The 21,945-nt window shown below is 38.9% G+C and overlaps 1 protein-coding gene across 1 annotated transcript; it reads right to left on the minus strand.

The window, feature by feature from the left end:
• Nucleotides 1–218: 218 nt before the first annotated feature.
• fam210ab (family with sequence similarity 210 member Ab) lies at nucleotides 219–13,793 on the minus strand. Its single transcript, XM_057835453.1, has 4 exons — nucleotides 13,625–13,793; nucleotides 8,312–8,761; nucleotides 3,789–3,900; nucleotides 219–1,152 (listed from the first exon to the last, which is right to left on the minus strand). The coding sequence occupies exons 2-4, from the start codon at nucleotides 8,731–8,733 to the stop codon at nucleotides 838–840; spliced, it is 849 nt and encodes a 282-aa protein (XP_057691436.1). The 5' UTR covers nucleotides 8,734–8,761; nucleotides 13,625–13,793; the 3' UTR covers nucleotides 219–837.
• Between the last annotated feature and the right edge of the window lie 8,152 nt (nucleotides 13,794–21,945).

Below are 21,945 nucleotides of genomic sequence, written 5' to 3' on the forward strand. Positions count from 1 at the left end.
GAGGCGTATGAACAATTGTTATTTACTCGCGTTCAATTTTTCTGTCCTAAACAGTGCAAGTGAAATCGGGTGTGACAAAATAATTCGGATGTTGCAGAGACGGGTATGGAATAAAACAAATCTTTTAGAATTTGTTTTAAGAAAGCAGATGACAAAATCAAAATCTCATTTCCTCATTAAAAAAAAAAAAACAAAAAAAAACAATTTCCTGTAATAATAAATGAAAAACAAAGCATCACATTCACACACTTCTTGGTGAGTCACCAATTTTATTTGTAGCTCAAATGGACTGTTTTTTTCAACTGTTGGTAATCACTTGTCGTTCATTCTAAATCTCACTAATTGCCCTGAATCAGTGGTAGTCATCAGTTAGCTTTTGCAAAGACGTGATTACTTATTACAAAAACTAATTTCCTCACTTCATTACAAAAGACAAGGTGAGATCGAGCCTTTAAAAAGGCTTTGAGGGTAGTGCATAAGCTGCTGGAAGTGATGGCTTCAGGTTCAGCCTTGACAACAATCAAATGGATTTTCATGTTGCACATTCCCAGAGTGTCTTTATTAACTTATACAATGCAAAAAGTTGAACAGTCGATCGCTCGACCAGCTGGACGTGCAGAACGAAGGGAGGAAGCCAGGAGTTTGCCGTCTCATCCACATTAACACCATATCGTTACCGCGTGTGGCACACATAAATTGGAATTTTATGTAGACAACATAAAAAGAGCAGGCTGTGAGAGGTGACATTTCTAAGATACATCCATCTCACTCATCTCCCCCCAGTCTCAGAGGTGGCCCCAAATCACTGATTACTTGAGACCTTAATTGGATCATTTCCTACTCATTTTTCTTCCTAAAAAATGCTTTCCCCTCAGATACTCGGTCTTTGGTTTCCTGTATTTTCTCCGACAGCTTGTCCTTAGTCTCTTCCATTTTCTCTGAGAAGCGTTCTTTTGTCTCTTCCATTTTCTCTGAAAATCTCTCCTTTGTCTCCTCCATTTTTTCAGAAAATTTCTCCTTTGTCTCCTCCATCTTATCCTGGAAGTACTCTTTGACTGGCGGCGGTGTGGACAAGTAGCCGTGCTTTCGGAGGTACTGAACAGACAGGGAAGTGCCACCGAGAGTCACCGCATATCTAGCAGGGGTGGCGATCTGGGAGAGTACAAAGAGTAGATCAATTCAACATTTAAGAAAAAAACTTACAAGCGATGCTTGTATGAGGCACACACAAAATGGTGGGATGGCAAGAACTGCTATGGTAAAATGGCTCCAGACGTTAGCTCATCCATTTAGGTCTTTATTCACAATGAGCTCGTGTTGACATACAGTGGTATGAAAAAGTATCTGAACCTTTTGGAATTTCTCAAATTTCTGCATAAAATCACCATCAAATGTGATCTGATCTTTGACAAAAATCACACAGATGTAAAAATAGTGTCTGCTTTAACTAAAACCACCCAAATATAAGTTTTCATATTTTAATGAGGATAGCTTGCAAACAATGACAGAAGGGGGGGCGGGGGGGGAGACATGAACCCTCTGCCTAAGGAGACTTTAAGAGCAATTGAAATCAATTTTTACCAAACAATTTAAGTCAGGTGTGTTCCCAATCACTGCTGAGTGGTTTAAAACTGCCCTGCCCACAATAAAACACATACCTGGTAAGAACTGTCTTGATGAGAAGCACTGTCTGATGTGCAACATTACTCTGTCAAAAGAGCTGTCTGAAGACCCGCTATCAAGGATTGTTGATTTGTATAAAGCTGGGAAAGAATACAAAGCCATCTCTATATGTCTGGATGTTCATCAATCGACAGTCAGAGAAGTTGTCTACAAATGGAGAGAGTTTGGCACTGTTGCTTCTCTCCCAAGGAGTGGCCGTCCACCAAAGATGACGCCAAAGAGTTCAGCGCAAAATACTCAGAGAGGTACAAAAGAACCCTAGCGTGTCTGATAAAGACTTACAGAAATCACTGGCACAGTCCAATATCTCTGTGCACCATCGACTAAATGTAAAACTATGGCCAAGAATGGTGTTCATGGGAGGACTCCACAGAGGAAGCCACGGCTGTCTTAAAAAAAAAAAAAAAAAAACACTGTTGCTTTTTTAATGTTCGCAAAAAGGGACGTGGACACCACAGAAGTTTTGGCAAAATATTTTGTGGACTGATGAAACCAAAGATGAATTTTTGGGGAGTAACACACAACGTTACGTGTGGAGGAAAAATGGAACACTTCACCAACATCAACACCTCATCCCCACCCTGACGCATGGTGGAGGGAACATCATGATTTGGGGCTGTTTTGCTTCCTCGGGGTCTGGACAACTTGCAATCATTAATGGAAGAATTAATTCAAAAGTTTATCAGGATGTTTTGCAGGAAAACCTTAGGCCATCTGTCAGACAGTTGAAGCTAAAAAGAGGATAGATGCTGCAACAAGACAATGATCCAAATCACAGAAGTAAATAAACTTCAGAATGGTTTAAGGAGAACAAAATACACGTTCGGGAGTGGCCAAGTCAAAGTCCAGACTTGAACCCCATTGAGATGCAGTGGCATGACATATAGACAGCGATTCATGCCAGACATCCCAGGTAGCAGCCAACTGAACTACAGCAGTTTTGTAGAGAAGAAAAGACAAAGATTAGTCCTGATCAGTGTGCCACACTGATCTGCAGCTACAGGAAGTGTCTGGTTGAAGTTATTGCTGCCAAAAGGGGGGAGACAAAATATTAAATGTGATGGTTCACTTACTTATTTTCCCCCCTTCTGTCATTGTTTGCATACTATCCTCATTAAAATATGAAAACCTGTAAATGTTTGGTTGGTTTTAGTTGAAGCAGACACTGTTTTTTCATCTGTGTGATTTTGAAAAAGATCAGATCACATGATTTTATGCAGAAATGTGAAATTCCAAAAGGTTCAGATACTTTTTCATACCACTGTATGATGACATCCACAGAAAGTGCTGGAACTTTTCAAAACACATGCAGGCAATAAGTGGACATGACACTCTGCTGTGATGTTTTTTTTTTTTTTTTTTGCACTGAGAAACTTGGTATGCCACCTTGTATGATGCTAACAGGTGCTCACTGTTTACTGATGTAGCACTCACAAATAGGGAGGATTGTTGGCAATATTCGGCATGTTTTTGCTGAAAAAAATTCAAGCAGCTTATCAATGTGATTGTGGTCTAGTGTCTTCGTAGATTTCGCTTCATGCTGTCCGCTGCCAACATTTTTGGACACAGTAAACATACCAGTCTTCCACTGTATTGAAAGTGAAGCCAAAAGGTACATATGTTTGTCATATTTCCCTGTCTTAGCTTTCGGGAGACTTCATATATCCTGCTCTTTGCTTTGTGCTCGTTTAATGCAAAAACACTGCGGACACACTCTGAAAATGAGAAAGCCACTGCCACCCACCGAGTGGATGTGCAATTACACGTTATTCTAGTATGGCAAAAAAGTATGACCCACGAGGTTGTATACCCCCCCTCGACATTGCTCCCAACTAATTGAGAAATACTGGTCTAACCTAATCTATTTTATTGTAAAAATTTGCCTTATTTTGTTACAATGGTGTTGTACCTGGACACACTACTGTTACGATCAGAATCTAAGCAATTGTTTTGCTCCTGATCTATGCTATGCTTAAATCTGAAACATTATTATGTTATCACCCTGACAAATTCCATCTCGGTCAAATGTCTTAGGTAGCTCAAGTTCTCTGATATTGTTTCAGTCATTAAGAATGATCAGCGAATGAATGCGTGGAGTACATTACCTTAAACATGGCATAAGCAGTCAGAGCATAACCACTTGAAGATTCTCTCAATAATCCAACGAGTGATTCGGGCACACCAATCACCTCCAGGAATTGTACCACATTTACACCTCTGGAAAAATACAAAGAAAATGTATTTGTTATTTTTAGGGATGTCCTGATCCAATCACGTGATCGGAAATCAGGCCGATTGTATTCGAGATAAAAGGATTGGGTTTCTAATTACAAAAAAAAAAAAAGTTTTTCTGCTTCTTGCTCGTACAGCTTCTCATCCTGCCTTCTGTTGTTTTGTTTTGGGTTTTTATGGTCACCAGCGCAGCTGGCTTTTGGTCCTTAAAATGAACTATGATTGACATGTTTGTTGCTTTGATCTGGTGAGAGAAGGCTCGGCTACGATCAAAGACACAAATGTGTTAATCAGCATTTAGTCAAACTTCGTTCTAGAGAGGCTGTTCTCGGCAGTGTGAGGGTCAAGGCGTGAGTGAATTTGAGTTGACTCACTCAATGAAGCATTTAATAACGACAAGCATTTTTCTATGTTATTCTCGTTTTAAAATATTTCACATTATGAAGGCGGCACAGTGTGAGAGTGGTTGGCACGTCGACCTCACAGTTCTGGGAACGTGGATTCAATCCCGGCGCCGGCCTTCCTGTGTGGAGTTTGCATGTTCTTCCCGTGTCTACGTTAGCTTAGTTTTTTTTTTCCCCAGTATCGGATCAGGACTCTGTATTGGCAGATTCTCAAAATCAGGCGATTCGGACTCAAAATAATGTGCAACTATGCTATTAGGACATTCATAGTTATTTTAAGGTCCTGTAAGGCCTGTTCAATCACATGGCGTCTTTAAAGCACTGGAAAAAAAAAAACAATTTCGCATAGAGCACTGCTGTCAACAACCGGAGGTATGATCATTTTAATTTCATGGGAGGGACCAGATTTTCTCCACTTTGCTATGGACGGGTGAGGTTTCATTTCTGTATACTTTTCCAGTCAGAATTTAATGATTTTTGTGTATTTTTTGGCCTAATATAGTAATTTAATAGGTTGTAGTACTCCATCTCTGGCCATCATCGAATACTCTGCAACTGCAACCTCATTCACAACTTGTTCACCAGTTCATGCCTATAAGTTGAAAGTCCTCTGGTATTTTAGATACAGTATGTGGCGATACTTGTATTAATTCATAATGTGTTAGGCAGCATCGTTTTAAATTTACAAACATATTTTGTTTCATTTTATAGAACCTTTTACCCTTTAACACCGAACGTATCGACGGCGACACGCTTACCCATATCATCTTTAAAGCTTCGTCATGCTGTAATTACATCACTCACGTGCCGCCGGATGGTCTCATTTAAAAGTGCGGAAGTTGAGGTCCACGACAGTCAATTGACCAAGTAAAACGGGAGATAATATCATTTGAGTTTTAGTTTTATTGCACTCATAAATAAGCATTAAACTGCTGGATTGACCAGGTGTTTGTGTCCATATTTCCATCATGTCTTGTCCTTTTTCAAAACCGAAAGCACCACGAAAGACTACATATCCCAGGAGCCGTTGTATGGTCAAGAAGGACGAGGCGCTACCTAAGGAAAGGGAGGCAAGGGAGCAAGCGATTGCCAGTTGGATTGAGTGAGCGACTTTGAAACGTGCGAAATGAATCGAAAACTATATTTTGGGCAAGCATAATGATATTGGCGGGACACATTCCCCAGACATTGCGCCACGCGTTCAAGTAGGGACCGTCCCACAATCCGCTTCAGTCGGTCGCAGTTATTCTCAAACACATGCAACAATCCAACGCCGGATTTAGGTTGAAAAAGTACAAAAGCTTTACTGTATACAAACAGGAAGGATTTTCTCAGGGGTGATTTGTTCGAGGTAATTATTATATTTTTCGTACCACGCATGCATTTTGAAACGTTGAGAAAAAAATTAATGGGAGAAATTAACCGCTGCGACATTGGCATCATAATTCGCAATATTTACGTGAAATAAATGCTAACAGCCTGTTTTTCTATCTTTAAACCAAGACTTGAGACTGTTTTACGTTCATATCTATAAGGAATTCAGGGATTTAAGCATTCATTCACAAGAATTTTCAACGGAAAAAGCTATTTGTGGTGACAAGGCGGCGCGACAGTGGCTTCAAGACTAGCAGCACATTCGACATATTTACGTAAAATAAATGGTAACTGCTCGGTTCTTTGATCTTTTAACAAAAAAATCGAGACGGTTTTAAGTCCATATCTATAAAGAATTCAGGGATTTACGCATTTATTCACAAGAATTTTCAACGTAGAAAGCTCTGCAGTTTTACGTAAAATAAATGCTAACTGCCCGTTTTTTTTTTTTGGCTTCTCCGTCTTCAGAAGAGGCTTCCTCCTGGGGTGATAGCCATGCACACCAATTTGATGCAGAGTGCGGCGTATGGTCTGAGCACTAACAAGCTGACCCCCTACCTCTTCAATCTCTGCAGCAATGCTGACAGCACTCCTGTAACGAGTCACATGACATTTTGGAGTGAAAATGACCAGCAGTACTCAATTTGGACATTTAGGGATGTACGTAGTTTCTAAGGGGTGTACTCACTTTTGTTGCCAGAGGTTTAGATATTAATGGCTATATTTTGAGTTATTTTGAGGGGAAAATAAATTCTATTACATAAGCTGCACACAAACTACTTTTCATCGTGTCAAAGTGTCATTTTGTCAGTGTTGTCTCATGAAAAGATACTTAAACATCTGCAGAAATGCGAGGGGTGTACTCACTTTTGTGATAAACTGTATTAGGCAGAATTGTTTTAAATTTACAGACATATTTCGTGTCATTTTATAGAACCTTTTACCCTTTAACACCGAACGTATCGACGGCGACACGCTTACCCAAATCATCTTTAAAGCTTCGTCTTCTAGTAAAGCCATTCCTTTGTTGATTCAGGTTGATTTGGAGGTATGCTGAAAGTTATTCATTACCATCTCATGTGTTGTGCCAACACTGACTGGTATTTGGACATGTTCATAATTGCCCCTTTCTTGACTCAGGACCCCATTTCCAGCTGAAGCATGGACCATGGCTTCTGTATATTTATTTGGTCTGAATCAGGGACACCAAGTATGTTTGCAGCTTTGTGAGGTCTCCCATTTTAACATTCAATTTTCCGGTTAACTTCCTTTTGTTTGTTTTATTTTGTTTTATTTTTTTTTACAACAACTGAGTTGCAGATGTTATAGGTCATATTATTTGCTTAAAAATGTTTTTGAAATGATCTGTTTCTTTTTCATATGCCAAAATATTGGCATTTGAATAGGGGGTTGTACACCTTTGAAATCCACTATAATAGTCCAAGGACTTGGCACTCGCATTAACAAAGCAAAGTATCTGCAGCTCATGTATTTTATGTTTCTCAGTGAGAATTAAGAGTTTCTTACTCCTCAATATTGAATAAGAGTGATGCTGATTTTCCTGGTGGATGTTGATTTACAATTATGTTGGAGAATGAGGATTTGAAAAGAAAAAAAAGTGCTTTGATTGGTTGGCTGTTTAGTACGTAGAAGAAAATGAAGCGTAGAGCTGAAACCAAGGCTTTTACTAATTGATGAATATGAGTACTAAGGCTGCAACAACTAATTGATTAAATCGATTAGTGAATTAGTTGCCAACGAATTTGATAATCGATTTTGCCGGCAACTATAAGCAGTCCCGTTTGGGTCTTTGTGTGCAATACGAGGCTGTGTGTGCAGGCCAGTGATTAGATCAAGAGAGAGAGTTCACTGCTCGTCTGCTACACTCAGGTTGGGTTGCTGAATTAATAATATATTGAAGTGTCGAGTTAGATTCTTTTCAGGGTTTCCCCTACAAATTAAATATTGTGGCGCACCGCCACACCAAAATAAAAGCTGCCACGCTGTGCAAAAGAGACGTTTTATTTTTTTTATTTTATTTTTTTAAGGCCGTTTCAAACTAGCGGCAGCCTAGTGTGAAGGTTTCAGCGGTAACCTATTCACTGTGTATTGTAATGTCCATAACTGTGCGAGGCCCCCTTAAGAGACGATCGGACGGGGAGCTGTTACGTAGAGGGAAGCGAGCAGGAGATTGCGGTCTCATGTCGCGGAAGCCCGCTGTTATTTTGTTATTCTTTTTCTTTATTATTGTTGCCACACAGTGGGTAAGCCAATGGAGACTCCTCTCCTAAATTATTTATTTGCTAGGATAAATATATCGGTTTTGAATTTGAAAAAAATTGGTTAATGATCAAATTCCGAAGGGTTCGGTGAATCCACATGCGAAACTTTTGGGGTTCGGTTCTTTTAGCAAAGTTAAGAACCACTGCTGTAGTGTCTTCAATCTCCCCTTATTTAAGAACAGTAACACTTGAAGTTCTTTTATTCAATCATTACCATCGTTGTCATAATATTTTTTGTTGTCGTTGAATGAAACCATATTAACTGGCTTTTTGGTTAACCTTTTGTTCTAATTTTCACACTGTCAAAGAAATGATGGCCCAAAAAATTTTGCTTACTTCATGGCAGCATAGTAGAAGGTTCCAAACCAAAATGATGACGTGAGGAGATGAACAGGAATCATCACTTTTCCGTACTGTTTGAAAGTCTTCTTAAATCTCTGAACAAGACCAATGGACTTGTCTTGCAGAGGGTCCACCTCTTCAACGCCAGTCCCGTCTTTGTCTTGCTTATCTGCCGTTGTCTGAGGTGAAGAAGTCGATGTCTCGTCCCTTGGGGAATGGTGTTTGGGTTGGTGGGCTGCAACGCTGGATGACGTTGAGAACCAATGCCAGCCTGCTGGGTGTGGAGGGGGCAGGCGGAGGGCACACCTGCAAAATGATTGTGGTGGGTCATGGACAGCGACACCCAGCAGTAATCGGCGCCCCGCTGCCACCCTTTGCAATGTGCCATGAGTAATGACACGCTGCATTAACATCATTTTTCTTCCTTTCTTTTGTCGTCGCACACTGTGAATGAAGAAGGACAACAGTGGTACATGAGTAAATGTCAGTTTGTCTGTAATGATGTTTAAAGATGCTATGAAATGAAAATGCTTGCACTAATGTAACTTTACATGTAGAAAACAAATTCGGCACTCAAATCTGTCGTAGTTATTCCACCCAAAACAATGCATTGGGGAAAAGCCACTTATTTTCAGCAAATCTGGTTAGGAAATCACAACCAGAATTGATGATCATTTCTAGCTTTCTAGAGCTGCACTAGCTAGTACATATTGACTGAATGGTCACACGGCAACAAGAGACATCATAAAATTCAAATTTGTTCCCTAATACAATCCTTATTATTTTTTATACAAGTATAACAAAACTTAAAATGGCCATAAAATTCTCAAATTTTACGCTAGATGTACAAAAATCACTAAATGCAGAGATAATTACCAATATTTTCAGGAACAAGGATTTTCTTTTAGTGCAAGTTTTCAACAGCAAATAAATCCCTCAGTTTTCACATCAGAAACTTAATACTTGAGGAAAGCATAACGAATCATCTTAATTATACTCAACAAAAACAAAATTTGCATTTTCCTATTTACAATCACAACCTATTTAGGTTGAATTCAGATGTTACTATTGCCTCAGCACGGAGCACGTCTTGCCAGCTATCTGACCCTTGCTGTTTTTAGATTGAAATGTTACGTAAAATAAAACACGGGTAAAAGGCGGATTTTTTTATCATTTGAATGTAAACTTAGGCTACTGTGTATGGATACAACATGGCGGCCATCAAAAAACAATGAGCTTTTTAATTCTTGTAAATCAATGAGAACATTACCGGAATTTCTATAGATAGATATGAACATAGAACATTCTAGATTTTTGGTTAAAAGCAAAAAAATGGGCAGTTATAATTCATTTTACGTAAATACAAAGGCATAGGTTTGCATAGGGACGGTGGGGACATAACACTACCAACTTTTAAGGATGCTTAGATTGTCCCAACTAACTTTTAAGCAACCTTATTTGCATTATATAATGAGTTCAGTTGTATAGGTAATGTACTGTAAATTGTCTTCCCATATGTTGTAAGGATAGAATAGCGCCTACAATTATTAACGGAATTATTTTCATTATGTTCAGACTCACATTTACCACTTTTTATTTGCTGAATATGCCAGTCCATTTTTTCCCCTCAAACACACATCTGACTGGTTGATACCCCCCCCCCACACACACACACACACACACGCACTCACTGCCCCAACAGAAATACAACATGTAAAAAAAAAAAAAAATACAGCCTCCTTCGAGAAGGAGGGTTATTAGAAGTTTTTGTTTCGACCAGCAGTAGCAGGCACTGTAAGAAATGGAAAAAGACGTCAATGGTGTGGAGATGGAGCACACGCCACAAATTTTGCAACTGAAAGTCTGACCTGCATCAGAGTTAGCATTTTTTTTTTTTTTTACATTGACGCAAAAGAAAGAAAAAATAGTTGAGCTTGCAGCAAAACAACAAAATCGCAACAAAAACACCTTTTTCCGCTATTTTTAAACGTGCATTGTGCGGCTCAATTTTCAGGTAAACAATGGCAACAATGGACCTTGTTCACCCATGGGAGAGGTTAATTGAGTTTTACTTTGAAATTGGCCTAAAATATAATGACATAAAATAAATTCTTGATATGAAGCATTGTTTCCGGCAAACCATGGATTACCACATCTTTATCGCAGAAAAATTGAACCTGCAGAAGCTCACTGGCTGTTGGCCGTATGCTGGGCTCTTTGTTAGTCAACTTCAAGATGCAATTGGCAAGAACGGGCAATCTGTTGCTAGAGGGTTTCCAGTATTTTGCCCTATCTCAGGTCACTGAGCATCCAAGTCGTCCTCCATGAACTCTTCGATTTCCAAAATTCAAACTGACCTGGAATTTGCTTCCAAGATTTTTTTTTTTTTTTTGCTTCAATGTTTCAAAAAAAAAAAAAAAAAAAAAAATTCCTCCGTCTCTCTTTGGAGCACTTTTTTTTTTCTTTTTCCGTTTTAGTTTTCTTCTTCCATGTTCCTTTTGGGGCGCCGTAGTTTTTCCATATTTGGCATTTGAAATTCTTCAACTTTAGCTTGTTATGACACTTTCAAAATTTTAAAAATTGGGGGGAATAAGTTAATGACATCATCCTTTGATGATTTAGGAGTAGAAAGATGTGCAACGGGGCATGTTTGAACTGTTTTTTTTTTAAAGTTTATAAATACTCAGAGAATTTTTTTACAAAACAAAATGGCTCAGTGTAAAGAGTTAACTCATTGGATGCTAATGACGACGCTAGATGTCCAATCCATTTTGACTGGGAGGGGACAATCAACGTCATTGAAAGATGAGCATTCACGGCCAATCCTCCCGGTTGAAATTAATTGGACGTCTATGGCCGTCAAGAGTTACATACTATGGGGAAAAAAATCTAGAGTGTTACTTGGCACCAGGCCCGGAGTGACTAATCGGGAGCTTCTGGACGATTCCAGAAGGGCCGGCCGGCCAGATGGGCCGGTCCGCGTTTTATTAAAAAAAAAAAAAAAAAAATTACACTGTTATCATTTTTTGTTTGGTATTTATTTATGACAGTGTCACTGAGTATAACTTACATTCTGTTACCGCTGTCCCTGTGGGCCGTCTTAAAAAAAAAAAAAAAACAGTATTATTTTTTTTCCCAGACTCATCCTCACGTGTGCAGACGAAAAATACAGCATGCAGCTCCGCCCCCTAATTGTAGTCTGTATTGAGCCAAATTAGCTGCTATCTCGGTGCTCGGATGGATAAAAAGAGCAAGGGTGGCGCTGAAAAATAAGAATTAAAAAGAGAAAAGCACTCGTGAAAGAATCGGCAAAATGCGCGAAAATAGCTAATTTTTTTCATGCAACGACCTTGCTGCCTCAAACTACAGAGGATTACAACGAAAGTGGTAAGGCCAGATGGCGAATAAAATGCAACTTGCACCGTGTGATACGACAATATGTAATTGTGGAAACTTTGGCTTCTTGTAGCACCTCACAAGGGATATGTAGCAGCAAGCATTAGCCATAATGAACACACCACAGGTGCAGAGCTGGAAGGTAGGATTGCCATGTCGTTCAGCGAGTGAACATTAGAATTAATATAATCAATTACGTGGCGTTTTTAAAGTGGAAATGGAAAATGGATAATAGTATCATTAGAAGTTGTTACAATGTGCAATACGTATTCTTTATTTTTCATATTGTTATGTTGCTATGTTTGTTTTATCTGTAAGCACTCATTTTGTTAATATTTGATGTTGCAGAAAAGGTCTTATTTATTCATTTATTTTGGGGCTGCCAAAATTATCGCGTTAACGGGCGGTAATTAATTTTTTTAATGAATCACGTTAAAATATTTGACGCAATTAACGCACATGCCCTGCTCAGACAGATTTAAATGACAGTACAATGACATGCCCACTTGTTAATTGTGCTTTATGGAGTTTTGCCGCCCTCCGCTGGCGTTTGGGTGCGACTGATTTTATAGGCTTCAGCACCCATGAGCATTGTGTAAGTAATTATTGACATCAACAATGGCGGGCTACTAGTTTATTTTTTGATTGAAAATTTTACAAATTTTATTAAAACGAAAACATTAAGAGGGGTTTTAATATAAAATTTCTATAACTTGTACTAACATTTATCTTTTAAGAACTACAAGTCTTTCTATCCATGGATCGCTTTAACAGAATGTTAATAATGTTAATGCCATCTTGTTGATTTATTGTTATAATAAACAAATACAGTCCTTATGTACCTTATGTTGAATGTATATATCCATCTTGTGTCTCATCTTTCCATTCCAACAATAATTTACAGAAAAATATGGCATATTTTATAGATGGTTTGAATTGCGATTAATTACGATTAATTTTTAAGCTGTAATTAACTCGATCAAAAATTTTAATCATTTGACAGGCCTAATTTATTTTTCAAATGTATCATTTAATATAGTTTTTTTTAAAATCCATTTTTAAATTTGTTCAAAATATGTTGTGTTGCACTTGTTAAAATAAAGCCACCTTGTTAAACAACCATGACCTGCACTGAATTGGAATACACAGAATTACAGTACACGGCTTTAGAGAACACTGAACTTAACACGTGTATGCATAATGACATAATTTTAAATGAGTGGGCCGGTCTGAGGCATGAAATTCCAGGGCCGAAAATGAGTCCCACTCCGGCCCTGCTTGGCACCGTCAACCAGAGTTCATTTTAATTTCTTTAATTTAGCTTTTATTAACATTGTATTCATTTCTTAAAGTATTTATAATTACCGTACATAAAAAAAATATGAAAAAATACAGTCATGATTAACAACAACTTGCATGCGCCCGTCGCTTTCCATTACCTGTCAGCTAATCAGTCTCGTGTAAATGTAACACTGGGGAAGCTATGCAGTCACAATGAAAATATTCATTACTTGAGAGAAAAGAAAAAAAAAAACATATGTAGATGTTATACGTTGCAGCATTTTATGTCAGACGTTCCAACCGGAAATCACAATACTGCTAACTTTACACACGATAAGGAATTGACATTGGTCAACTCGTGTTTGGAGGACAAGTCAAGTTAAAGGCTCCTTTAATTCCTGAAGTAAATAAGAATCCGCTTAAAACATTATTCATAGTCGTGTTTTCGTTACAGACACTCTAATACTGGTGTTTATTGTCAAAGGGCAAAATCTCATAGTGTTGCCAACTTTGGGTTTTGGCTCTTGACTAGCTCTTAGCTACCCGCTAACTGGCGTTGGCACGGAGGACATGCCACCGCGAATATTTCCTGCCATTAATGCAATTTAACAAAGAGTGGAGGTCACTTACGACTCAAGTAGTTTGTTGAAGGGTACGAGTATCGTTAATCTTGAAACCGGGAAGCCATGTCAACCTGCCGAGGCACTGTGGCGGTCAATTTAGGACCACATTTCTCTGTGTGGCAGAAGGGAAGCGAATACACGGCGCACGAGTACGTAGCACAACGCGCTGTGTATCATGGGTACTGTAGTTCATTGAGGCTTACTTTACGAGGGTCATGGACTTTACCACAGTTGGGTTGTAATTATTAACTGTGACCACTAAGCGTTGCTGTTGTAATAGTGTTTGTCTGCCTTCAGGGCCAGGAGTACTGTTGCTCAACGGTCAATTTTGGAAAATGAGGTTAGGAAAGCTCAGGTTAATGCGTTTCTTTGGTTTTATTTTAGGAAAAAGCTTATGAAATAATGTGGCAGAAGGGGCTATTTTTTCCCAAGTCACAGTTTGAACATTAACAACGCACGTAGCTTTTATTTTTCGTGAAAAAATGGTAGGCTCATGTATTTAAGGATTGAGTTAAATGGTAGACTACAGCCCTTATACAGTGCCTTGCAAAAGTATTTGGCCCCCTTGAACCTTGCAACCTTTCGCCACATTTCAGGCTTCAAACATAAAGATATGAAATTTAATTTTTTTGTCAAGAATCAACAACAAGTGGGACAGAATCGTGAAGTGGAAGAAAATTTATTGGATAATTTAAACTTTTTTAACAAATAAAAAACTGAAAAGTCGGGCGTGCAGTATTATTCGGCCCCCTTGCGTTAATACTTTGTAGCGCCACCTTTTGCTCCAATTACAGCTGCAAGTCACTTGGGGTATGTTTCTATCAGTTTTGGACATCGAGAGACTGACATTCTTGCCCATTCTTCCTTGCAAAACAGCTCGAGCTCAGTGAGGTTGGATGGAGAGTGTTTGTGAACAGCAGTCTTCAGCTCTTTCCACAGATTCTCGATTGGATTCAGGTCTGGACTTTGACTTGGCCATTCTAACACCTGGATACGTTTATTTTTGAACCATTCCATTGTAGATTTGGCTTTATGTTTTGGATCATTGTCCTGTTGGAAGATAAATCTCCATCCCAGTCTCAGGTCTTATGCAGATACCAACAGGTTTTCTTCCAGAATGTTCCTGTATTTGGCTGCATCCATCTTCCCGTCAATTTTAACCATTTTCCCTGTCCCTGCTGAAGAAAAGCAGGCCCAAACCATGATGCTGCCACCACCATGTTTGACAGTGGGGATGGTGTGTTCAGGGTGATGAGCTGTGTTGCTTTTACGCCAAACATATGGTTTTGCATTGTGGCCAAAAAGTTCAATTTTGGTTTCATCTGACCAGAGCACCTTCTTCCACATGTTTGGTGTGTCTCCCAGGTGGCTTGTGGCAAACTTTAAACGAGACTTTTTATGGATATCTTTGAGAAATGGCTTTCTTCTTGCCACTCTTCCATAAAGGCCAGATTTGTGCAGTGTACGACTGATTGTTGTCCTATGGACAGACTCTCCCACCTCAGCTGTAGATCTCTGCAGTTCATCCAGAGTGATCATGGGCCTCTTGGCTGCATCTCTGATCAGTTTTCTCCTTGTTTGAGAAGAAAGTTTGGAAGGACGGCCGGGTCTTGGTAGATTTGCAGTGGTCTGATGCTCCTTCCATTTCAATATGATGGCTTGCACAGTGCTCCTTGAGATGTTTAAAGCTTGGGAAATCTTTTTGTATCCAAATCCGGCTTGAAACTTCTCCACAACAGTATCTCGGACCTGCCTGGTGTGTTCCTTGGTTTTCATAATGCTCTCTGCACTTTAAACAGAACCCTGAGACTATCACAGAGCAGGTGCATTTATACGGAGACTTGATTACACACAGTTGGATTCTATTTATCATCATCGGTCATTTAGGACAACATTGGATCATTCAGAGATCCTCACTGAACTTCTGGAGTGAGTTTGCTGCACTGAAAGTAAAGGGGCCGAATAATATTGCACGCCCCACTTTTCAGTTTTTTATTTGTTAAAAAAGTTTAAATTATCCAATAAATGTTGTTCCACTTCATGATTGTGTCCCACTTGTTGTTGATTCTTGACAAAAAAATTCTATTTCATATCTTTATGTTTGAAGCCTGAAATGTGGCGAAAGGTTGCAAAATTCAAGGGGGCCGAATACTTTTGCAAGGCACTGTAGGTTGTTCCTACAGTATGTATTTGAAAATGAACTGTTTTAAATAGTAAATTTGAATTTCTTTTGTTTAAATGGAATACAACTGATCTACTTTATAATTACACTCTAGTGGATTAAAAAATGAATAAATAAAGACCATTTGAACATTTGATCCAACCAATATCTTGTGTACCGTTAGAGCGAGCCCACTGGTGTGGCACCAGAGGTGGAAAGAGTAGCCAAAAATTTTATTCAAGTTAGAATAGCGTTACTTCAAAATAATATTACTCACGTAAATGTTAAAGTAGTCATCCAAAAAATGTACTTAATTAAAAAAGTATCCAGTGAAAATAATACTCAAGTAATAAGTAACATTGTGAGTATCTGCTTATTTTTTTTAATCTTTTTTGTAACAATCGTATTTTTTTTCTCGCAGCGCAAACTTATCCATACGAACTGCTGTTATCATGATATTGTACAATAACACATTACATAACCACATTAAGCCAAAGAGAAAGAAAAAAAAACATTGAATTCCGGCAAGACAAAAAAAAAGACAGAAATGAAGCATTATTCATCTAAAGAGCATGAGTGCCCTCTGGTGGAGAAAATAGTTTGTAGTTTGAATAGTGAATAGTTCCTTCATAGTTACAATTACGAAATTTAAAAAGATCATATCTCCAGTTTTCCGTGGTCAATCGTTGCCAAATAAAAACTGTGAGAAAGGTTTGGATTCACACTTTTGAGTCATGTTGAGGGCAGCGCTCTATGTCAAATATTTCATAGTACAGTTACAGTTAACACAGTGGTTCTTAAACTTGCTAAAGGTACCGAACCCCACGAGTTTCACATGTACATTCACCGAACCCTTCTGAATTTAATAATGAAGCTTTTTTTCCCCCTTCAAATTCAAAACTGATATCGCTGAGTTAGCAAGCAAATTCCTGTTGAAATTTATTCAAATTTAATACAATAAATTTGGTGTTTTGCAGTTAATTTTCACATTGGGAAATGAAATTTTATGTCTACTTTCTTTTATTTATTTATAAATTTTACTTTTAACCTGTTCTGTTCAACTGCTTAGACACTGAGAATAAAAATCTTCGTGTCCTTATGGTCTGAACTGTTTTATTGTATCACATGGAAGTTTGATATACTCTCATTGTGGTTGTTCATCATGTCTACATTGTCATTTTATGGTCGCTTCCTTGCATCACATTCTATTTTCGTGGCGTAAAATGTGACGCAAATATATGTGTATACATATACAGTTGTGGTCAAAAGTTTACATACACTTGTGAAGAACATAATGTCATGGCTCTCTTGAGTTTCCAGTTATTTCTACAACTCAGATTTTTCTCTGATAGAGTGATTGGAACAGATACTTCTTTGTCACAAAAAACTTTCATGAAGTTTGGTTCTTTTATGACTTTATTATGGGTTAACAGAAAAAGTGATCAAATCTGCTGGGTCAAAAATATACATACATGGATCTGAAGAAGCGAACCATTGACTTGAACAAGTCAGGAAAGTCACTTGGAGCCATTTCAAAGCAGCTGCAGGTCCCAAGAGCAACAGTGCAAACAATTGTTTGTAAGTATAAAGTGCGTGGCACTGTTTTGTCACTGCCACGATCAGGAAGAAAAACGCAAGCTATCACCTGCTGCTGAGAGAAAATTGGTCAGGAGGGTGAAGATTCAACCGAGAATCACCAAAAAGCAAATCTGCCAAGAATTAGAAGCTGCTGGAACACAGGTGTCAGTGTCCACAGTCAAGCGTGTTTTGCATCTCCATGGACTGAGAGGCTGCCGTGCAAGACGGAAGCCCTTGCTCCAAAAGCGGCACCTTAAGGCTCAACTGAAGTTTGCTGCTGATTACATGGACAAAGATAAGACCTTCTGGAGGAAAGTTCTGTGGTCAGACGAAACAAAAATCGAGCTGTTTGGCCACAATGCCCAGCAATATGTTTGGAGGAGAAAAGGTGAGGCCTTTAACCCTAAGTACACCATGCCTCCCGTCAAGCACGGTGGTGGTAGTACAGTATTATGCTGTGGGGCTGTTTTGCTGCCAATGGAACTGGTGCTTTACAGAGAGTAAATGGGATAATGAAGAAGGAGGATTACCTTCAAATTCTTGAAGATAAACCTAACGTCATCAGCCCGAAGATTGGGTCTTGGGCGCAGTTGGGTGTTCCAACAGGGCAATGACCCCAAACACACATCAGAAGTGGTAATGGAATGGCTAAATCAGGCTAGAATTAAGGTTTTCGAATGGCCTTCCCAAAGTCCTGACTTAAACCCCATTGAGAACTTGTGGACAATGCTGAAGAAACAAGTCCATGTCAGAAAGACATCAAATTTAACTGAACTGCACCAATTCTGTCAAGAGGAGTGGTCAAAGATTCAACCAGAAGCTTGTGGATGGCTACCGAAAGCGCCTAATTGAAGTGAAAATGGCCAAGGGACATGTTACCAAATATTAGCGCTGCTGTATGTATATTTTTGACCCAGCAGATTTGATCACTTTATTCTGTTCACCCATAATAAAGTCATAAAAGAACCAAACTTCACGAATGTTTTTTGTGACAAAGAAGTATCTGTTCCAATCACTCTATCGGAGAAAAATCAGAGTTGTAGAAAATTGGAGCCATGACATTATGTTCTTCACAAGTGTATGTAAACTTTTGACCACAACTGTATAGATATATATATATATATTTTTAATTATTATTATTATCTGTGCACTGTATGCTGCCAAGAGTGAGTCAACCTTCCACTGAGCAAACAACTTTCTCATCCCATTAGAATTTGAAAGAAATGGAATATAACCTGTTAATTGGAGGCAAACAGTGTTGTTAATCTTACTTTGAAAATGCAATTAATTACAGTTACAAATTACTTCTCCCAAAAAGTAATTGAGTTAGTAACTCAGTTACCTGAATGTAAGAGTAATTAGCTACTTGGTAAAGTAACTGGTGTTGCCTTTCATGGTTTTTTTTTTCATTCCAAAAAAAAAAAAAAAAAAAAAACATAGTAACCTTTGCTTAGTTTGGAAGCAATTTAATGTTGTGAATCAACCGTTAAAGTTGTTAAAATTGCTTCCGTTATTGAATCATTTTCCTTCTGTCTACTTTTGACATGTGAACGTTTTATGACTGTGTGATCATTTAAAGATAGAGTCAAGTCAAGATTTTGCCGATTTAGGAGTATTATTGATAAAAACTTACTTAGGTTCACTAGGAAGTTTCTCTACAACAGAGCCTTCCTGATAAGTCTACTGCTTTAAGATGACGGCTGTTTACTAACACCGCAGAGTCTGTCATTTTGCATCTAGTTCTATATACATGTGATATCTACCGTAGCATCATGTGGGCGTAGTTTGTAGGCTAATGGCTCCAGTCAGGTGTTATTGGAGCCACCTAGCATCGCGTTTGCAATGCAACGGCGTCACAACTCGGCGTAACAGCGTTGCCAAGATGAGAAAAGTAATTAATTAGATTACTCACTACTGAAATAAATAATGCAGTTAGTAACGCGGAGATACTCTTACCCCGTTATTAACAACACTGGAGGCAACCCAATCAAAAACCTGGTCTAAATTGACACTTGACCTTTAGCCAGAGTATGAAAATAGGGCCCTGTGTGTCTTAACCGTCACCGAACCCCTGTGGTTCAATCGAAACCACGTTAAGAACCACTGAGTTAACATATTGGCTTCCACAACATTAATATTATATTATCTAATGAATAAATAAGCAACAATTTGTACATTTATTGTAAACAAAACTACTTTGAAAAAGCAAGTGCCATGTACAAATAAATAAATTCTTTTGTTTCCTTCATGTAACAGGGATTTCCCAACAGGAGTCAGTAGTCTGAATCTAATTTGTAGACTATACAGTTTTTGTCACAAAAACGTATATCTTTGCTTAATGTAATACAAAAATAGAGCAATCAGTGCATCAAGATAGACTGAATTTTTGATTTTGTGCTGGATTTATTTGGTGAATGTTTCCCCTTGTCTGAGCACAAAGTCCCTATTTTGGGGGCGTTTCTACCATCTAGTGGTGAGCGTGGCACACAACAAAATTTCTTCTCTGAAAATCGGTCCTCGAGAGCCCCTATCCCAGGCCCGGATCTAGGTTTACCCACCAGAGTGGGCACTAAGAAAACTTGAGGGGGCACCCCCAATGCAGGCTTTTTTTTTACCCTCTGCATTTCTCCAGGCTTGGGACCAGCGCAAGTAGGACACTGGCTTGTGTCCCGTTGAGGCTGCATTAATTTTTGGGGGGTTTGTTTTATGTTTTTTTTCATTTATCTATCTACTTATTCTCACTGTCGGCGTGATGTCACGATGACGTCATCTCGCATAGCAACGTGTCGCCATTTTGAGATGGGGGCACACACAGGTAAACATCCGTAAACAAACGTCTGAAATTCATATATTTCAGCTGTGTTATGCGTCTTTTTTTCATTAAAAACGTCTTAAACATGACTTATTATCACGAGTCACTGATGACAGACGCGAGGAGGCGATACAACTTAAAATTAGCGTGTATTGGCCTGCAAATCTGCCCATACAAAGACGCAACTGATAGCTGGATAAACAATCCAAAGGAATTTCCTGAAGTGGAGTTCGGTAACATCTACAACTACCTCATAAAGTCACCCAGTAAGTTGACCTTTACCAATTATGTGGAATATGTACTGTAAGGAACTAAGAAAACTGGTAGTATATACGGAGTGATCATTTCTGCCGTAACCGGTAATTCGCCTCCAAGCGTTATTTAGCTGTGAACACGTCACGGCAAAATAACCAATTGCCACCAGGCCAATAATATACCGATTGACCGATCAGAGCAGTTCATAGCAAAAGAAAAATAACGCTTTGCAAGTTGTCAGTTACGGTAATAATAAAAATGCTTAGTCTATTGAATCCTAGCAGCTAATTGGGGCAAGAAAAATCGATTAAAGTTTACTCACCAGTAATAAAACGTCAGCTGCAAAAGTACAGTTGTGGTCAGAAGTTTACATACCCATGTGAAGAACATAATGTCATGGCTCGCTTGAGTTTCCAGTTATTTCTACTACTCTGATTTTTCTCCGATAGAGTGATTGGAACAGATACTTCTTTGTCAGAAAAAACATTGATGAAGTTTGGTTCTTTTATGACTTTATTATGGGTTAACAGAAAAAGTGATCAAATCTGCTGGGTCAAAAATATACATACAGCAACACGAATTAGCAATTTCTTGTGAGTGATTATTGACTTGAACAATCATTGACTTGAACAAGTCAGGAAAGTCACTTGGAGCCATTTCAAAGCAGCTGCAGGTCCCTAGAGCAACAGTGCAAACAATTGTTTGTAAGTATAAAGTACATGGCACTGTTTTGTCACTGCCACGATCAGGAAGAAAACGCAAGCTATCACCTGCTGCTGAGAGAAAAGTGGTCAGGAGGGTGAAGATTCAACCGAGAATCACCAAAAAGCAGATCTGCCAAGAATTAGAAGCTTCTGGAACCCAGGTGTCAGTGTCCACAGTCAAGCGTGTTTTGCATCTCCATGGACTGAGAGGCTGCCGTGCAAGAAGGAAGCCCTTGCTCCAAAAGCGGCACCTTAAGGCTCGACTGAAGTTTGCTGCTGATCACGTGGACAAAGATAAGACCTTCTGGAGGAAAGTTCTGTGGTGAGAAGAAACAAAAATCGAGCTGTTTGGCCACAATGCCCAGCAATATGTTTGGAGGAGAAAAGGTGAGGCCTTTAACCCTAAGTACACCATGCCTACCGTCAAGCACGGTGGTGGTAGTATTATGCTGTGGGGCTGTTTTGCTGCCAATGGAACTGGTGCTTTACAGAGAGTAAATGGGATAATGAAGAAGGAGGATTACCTTCAAATTCTTCAAGATAACCTAAAGTCATCAGCCCGAAGATTGGGTTTTGGGCGCAGTTGGGTGTTCCAACAGGACAATGACCCCAAACACACATCAAAAGTGATAATGGAATGGCTAAATCAGGCGAGATTCAAGGTTTTCGAATGGCCTTCCCAAAGTCCTGACTCAAACCCCATTGAGAACTTGTGGACAATGCTGAAGAAACAAGTCCATGTCAGAAAGCCATCAAATGTAACTGAACTGCACCAATTCTGTCAAGAGGAGTGGTCAAAGATTCAACCAGAAGCTTGC

This window comes from Corythoichthys intestinalis, chromosome 4, assembly GCF_030265065.1.
Source record: "Corythoichthys intestinalis isolate RoL2023-P3 chromosome 4, ASM3026506v1, whole genome shotgun sequence".
Lineage (NCBI taxonomy): Eukaryota > Metazoa > Chordata > Actinopteri > Syngnathiformes > Syngnathidae > Corythoichthys > Corythoichthys intestinalis.

Coding starts and splice junctions, on each gene's coding strand:
- fam210ab (XM_057835453.1), bottom strand. CDS start 8,733: ATGATGTTAATGCAGCGTGTCATTACTCATGGCACATTGCAAAGGGTG. Junction 3,901..8,311: donor TTCTACTATGCTGCCATGAA/GTAAGCAAAATT, acceptor GTATTTTTCCAG/AGGTGTAAATGTGGTACAAT. Junction 1,153..3,788: donor CTGCTTATGCCATGTTTAAG/GTAATGTACTCC, acceptor GTACTCTCCCAG/ATCGCCACCCCTGCTAGATA.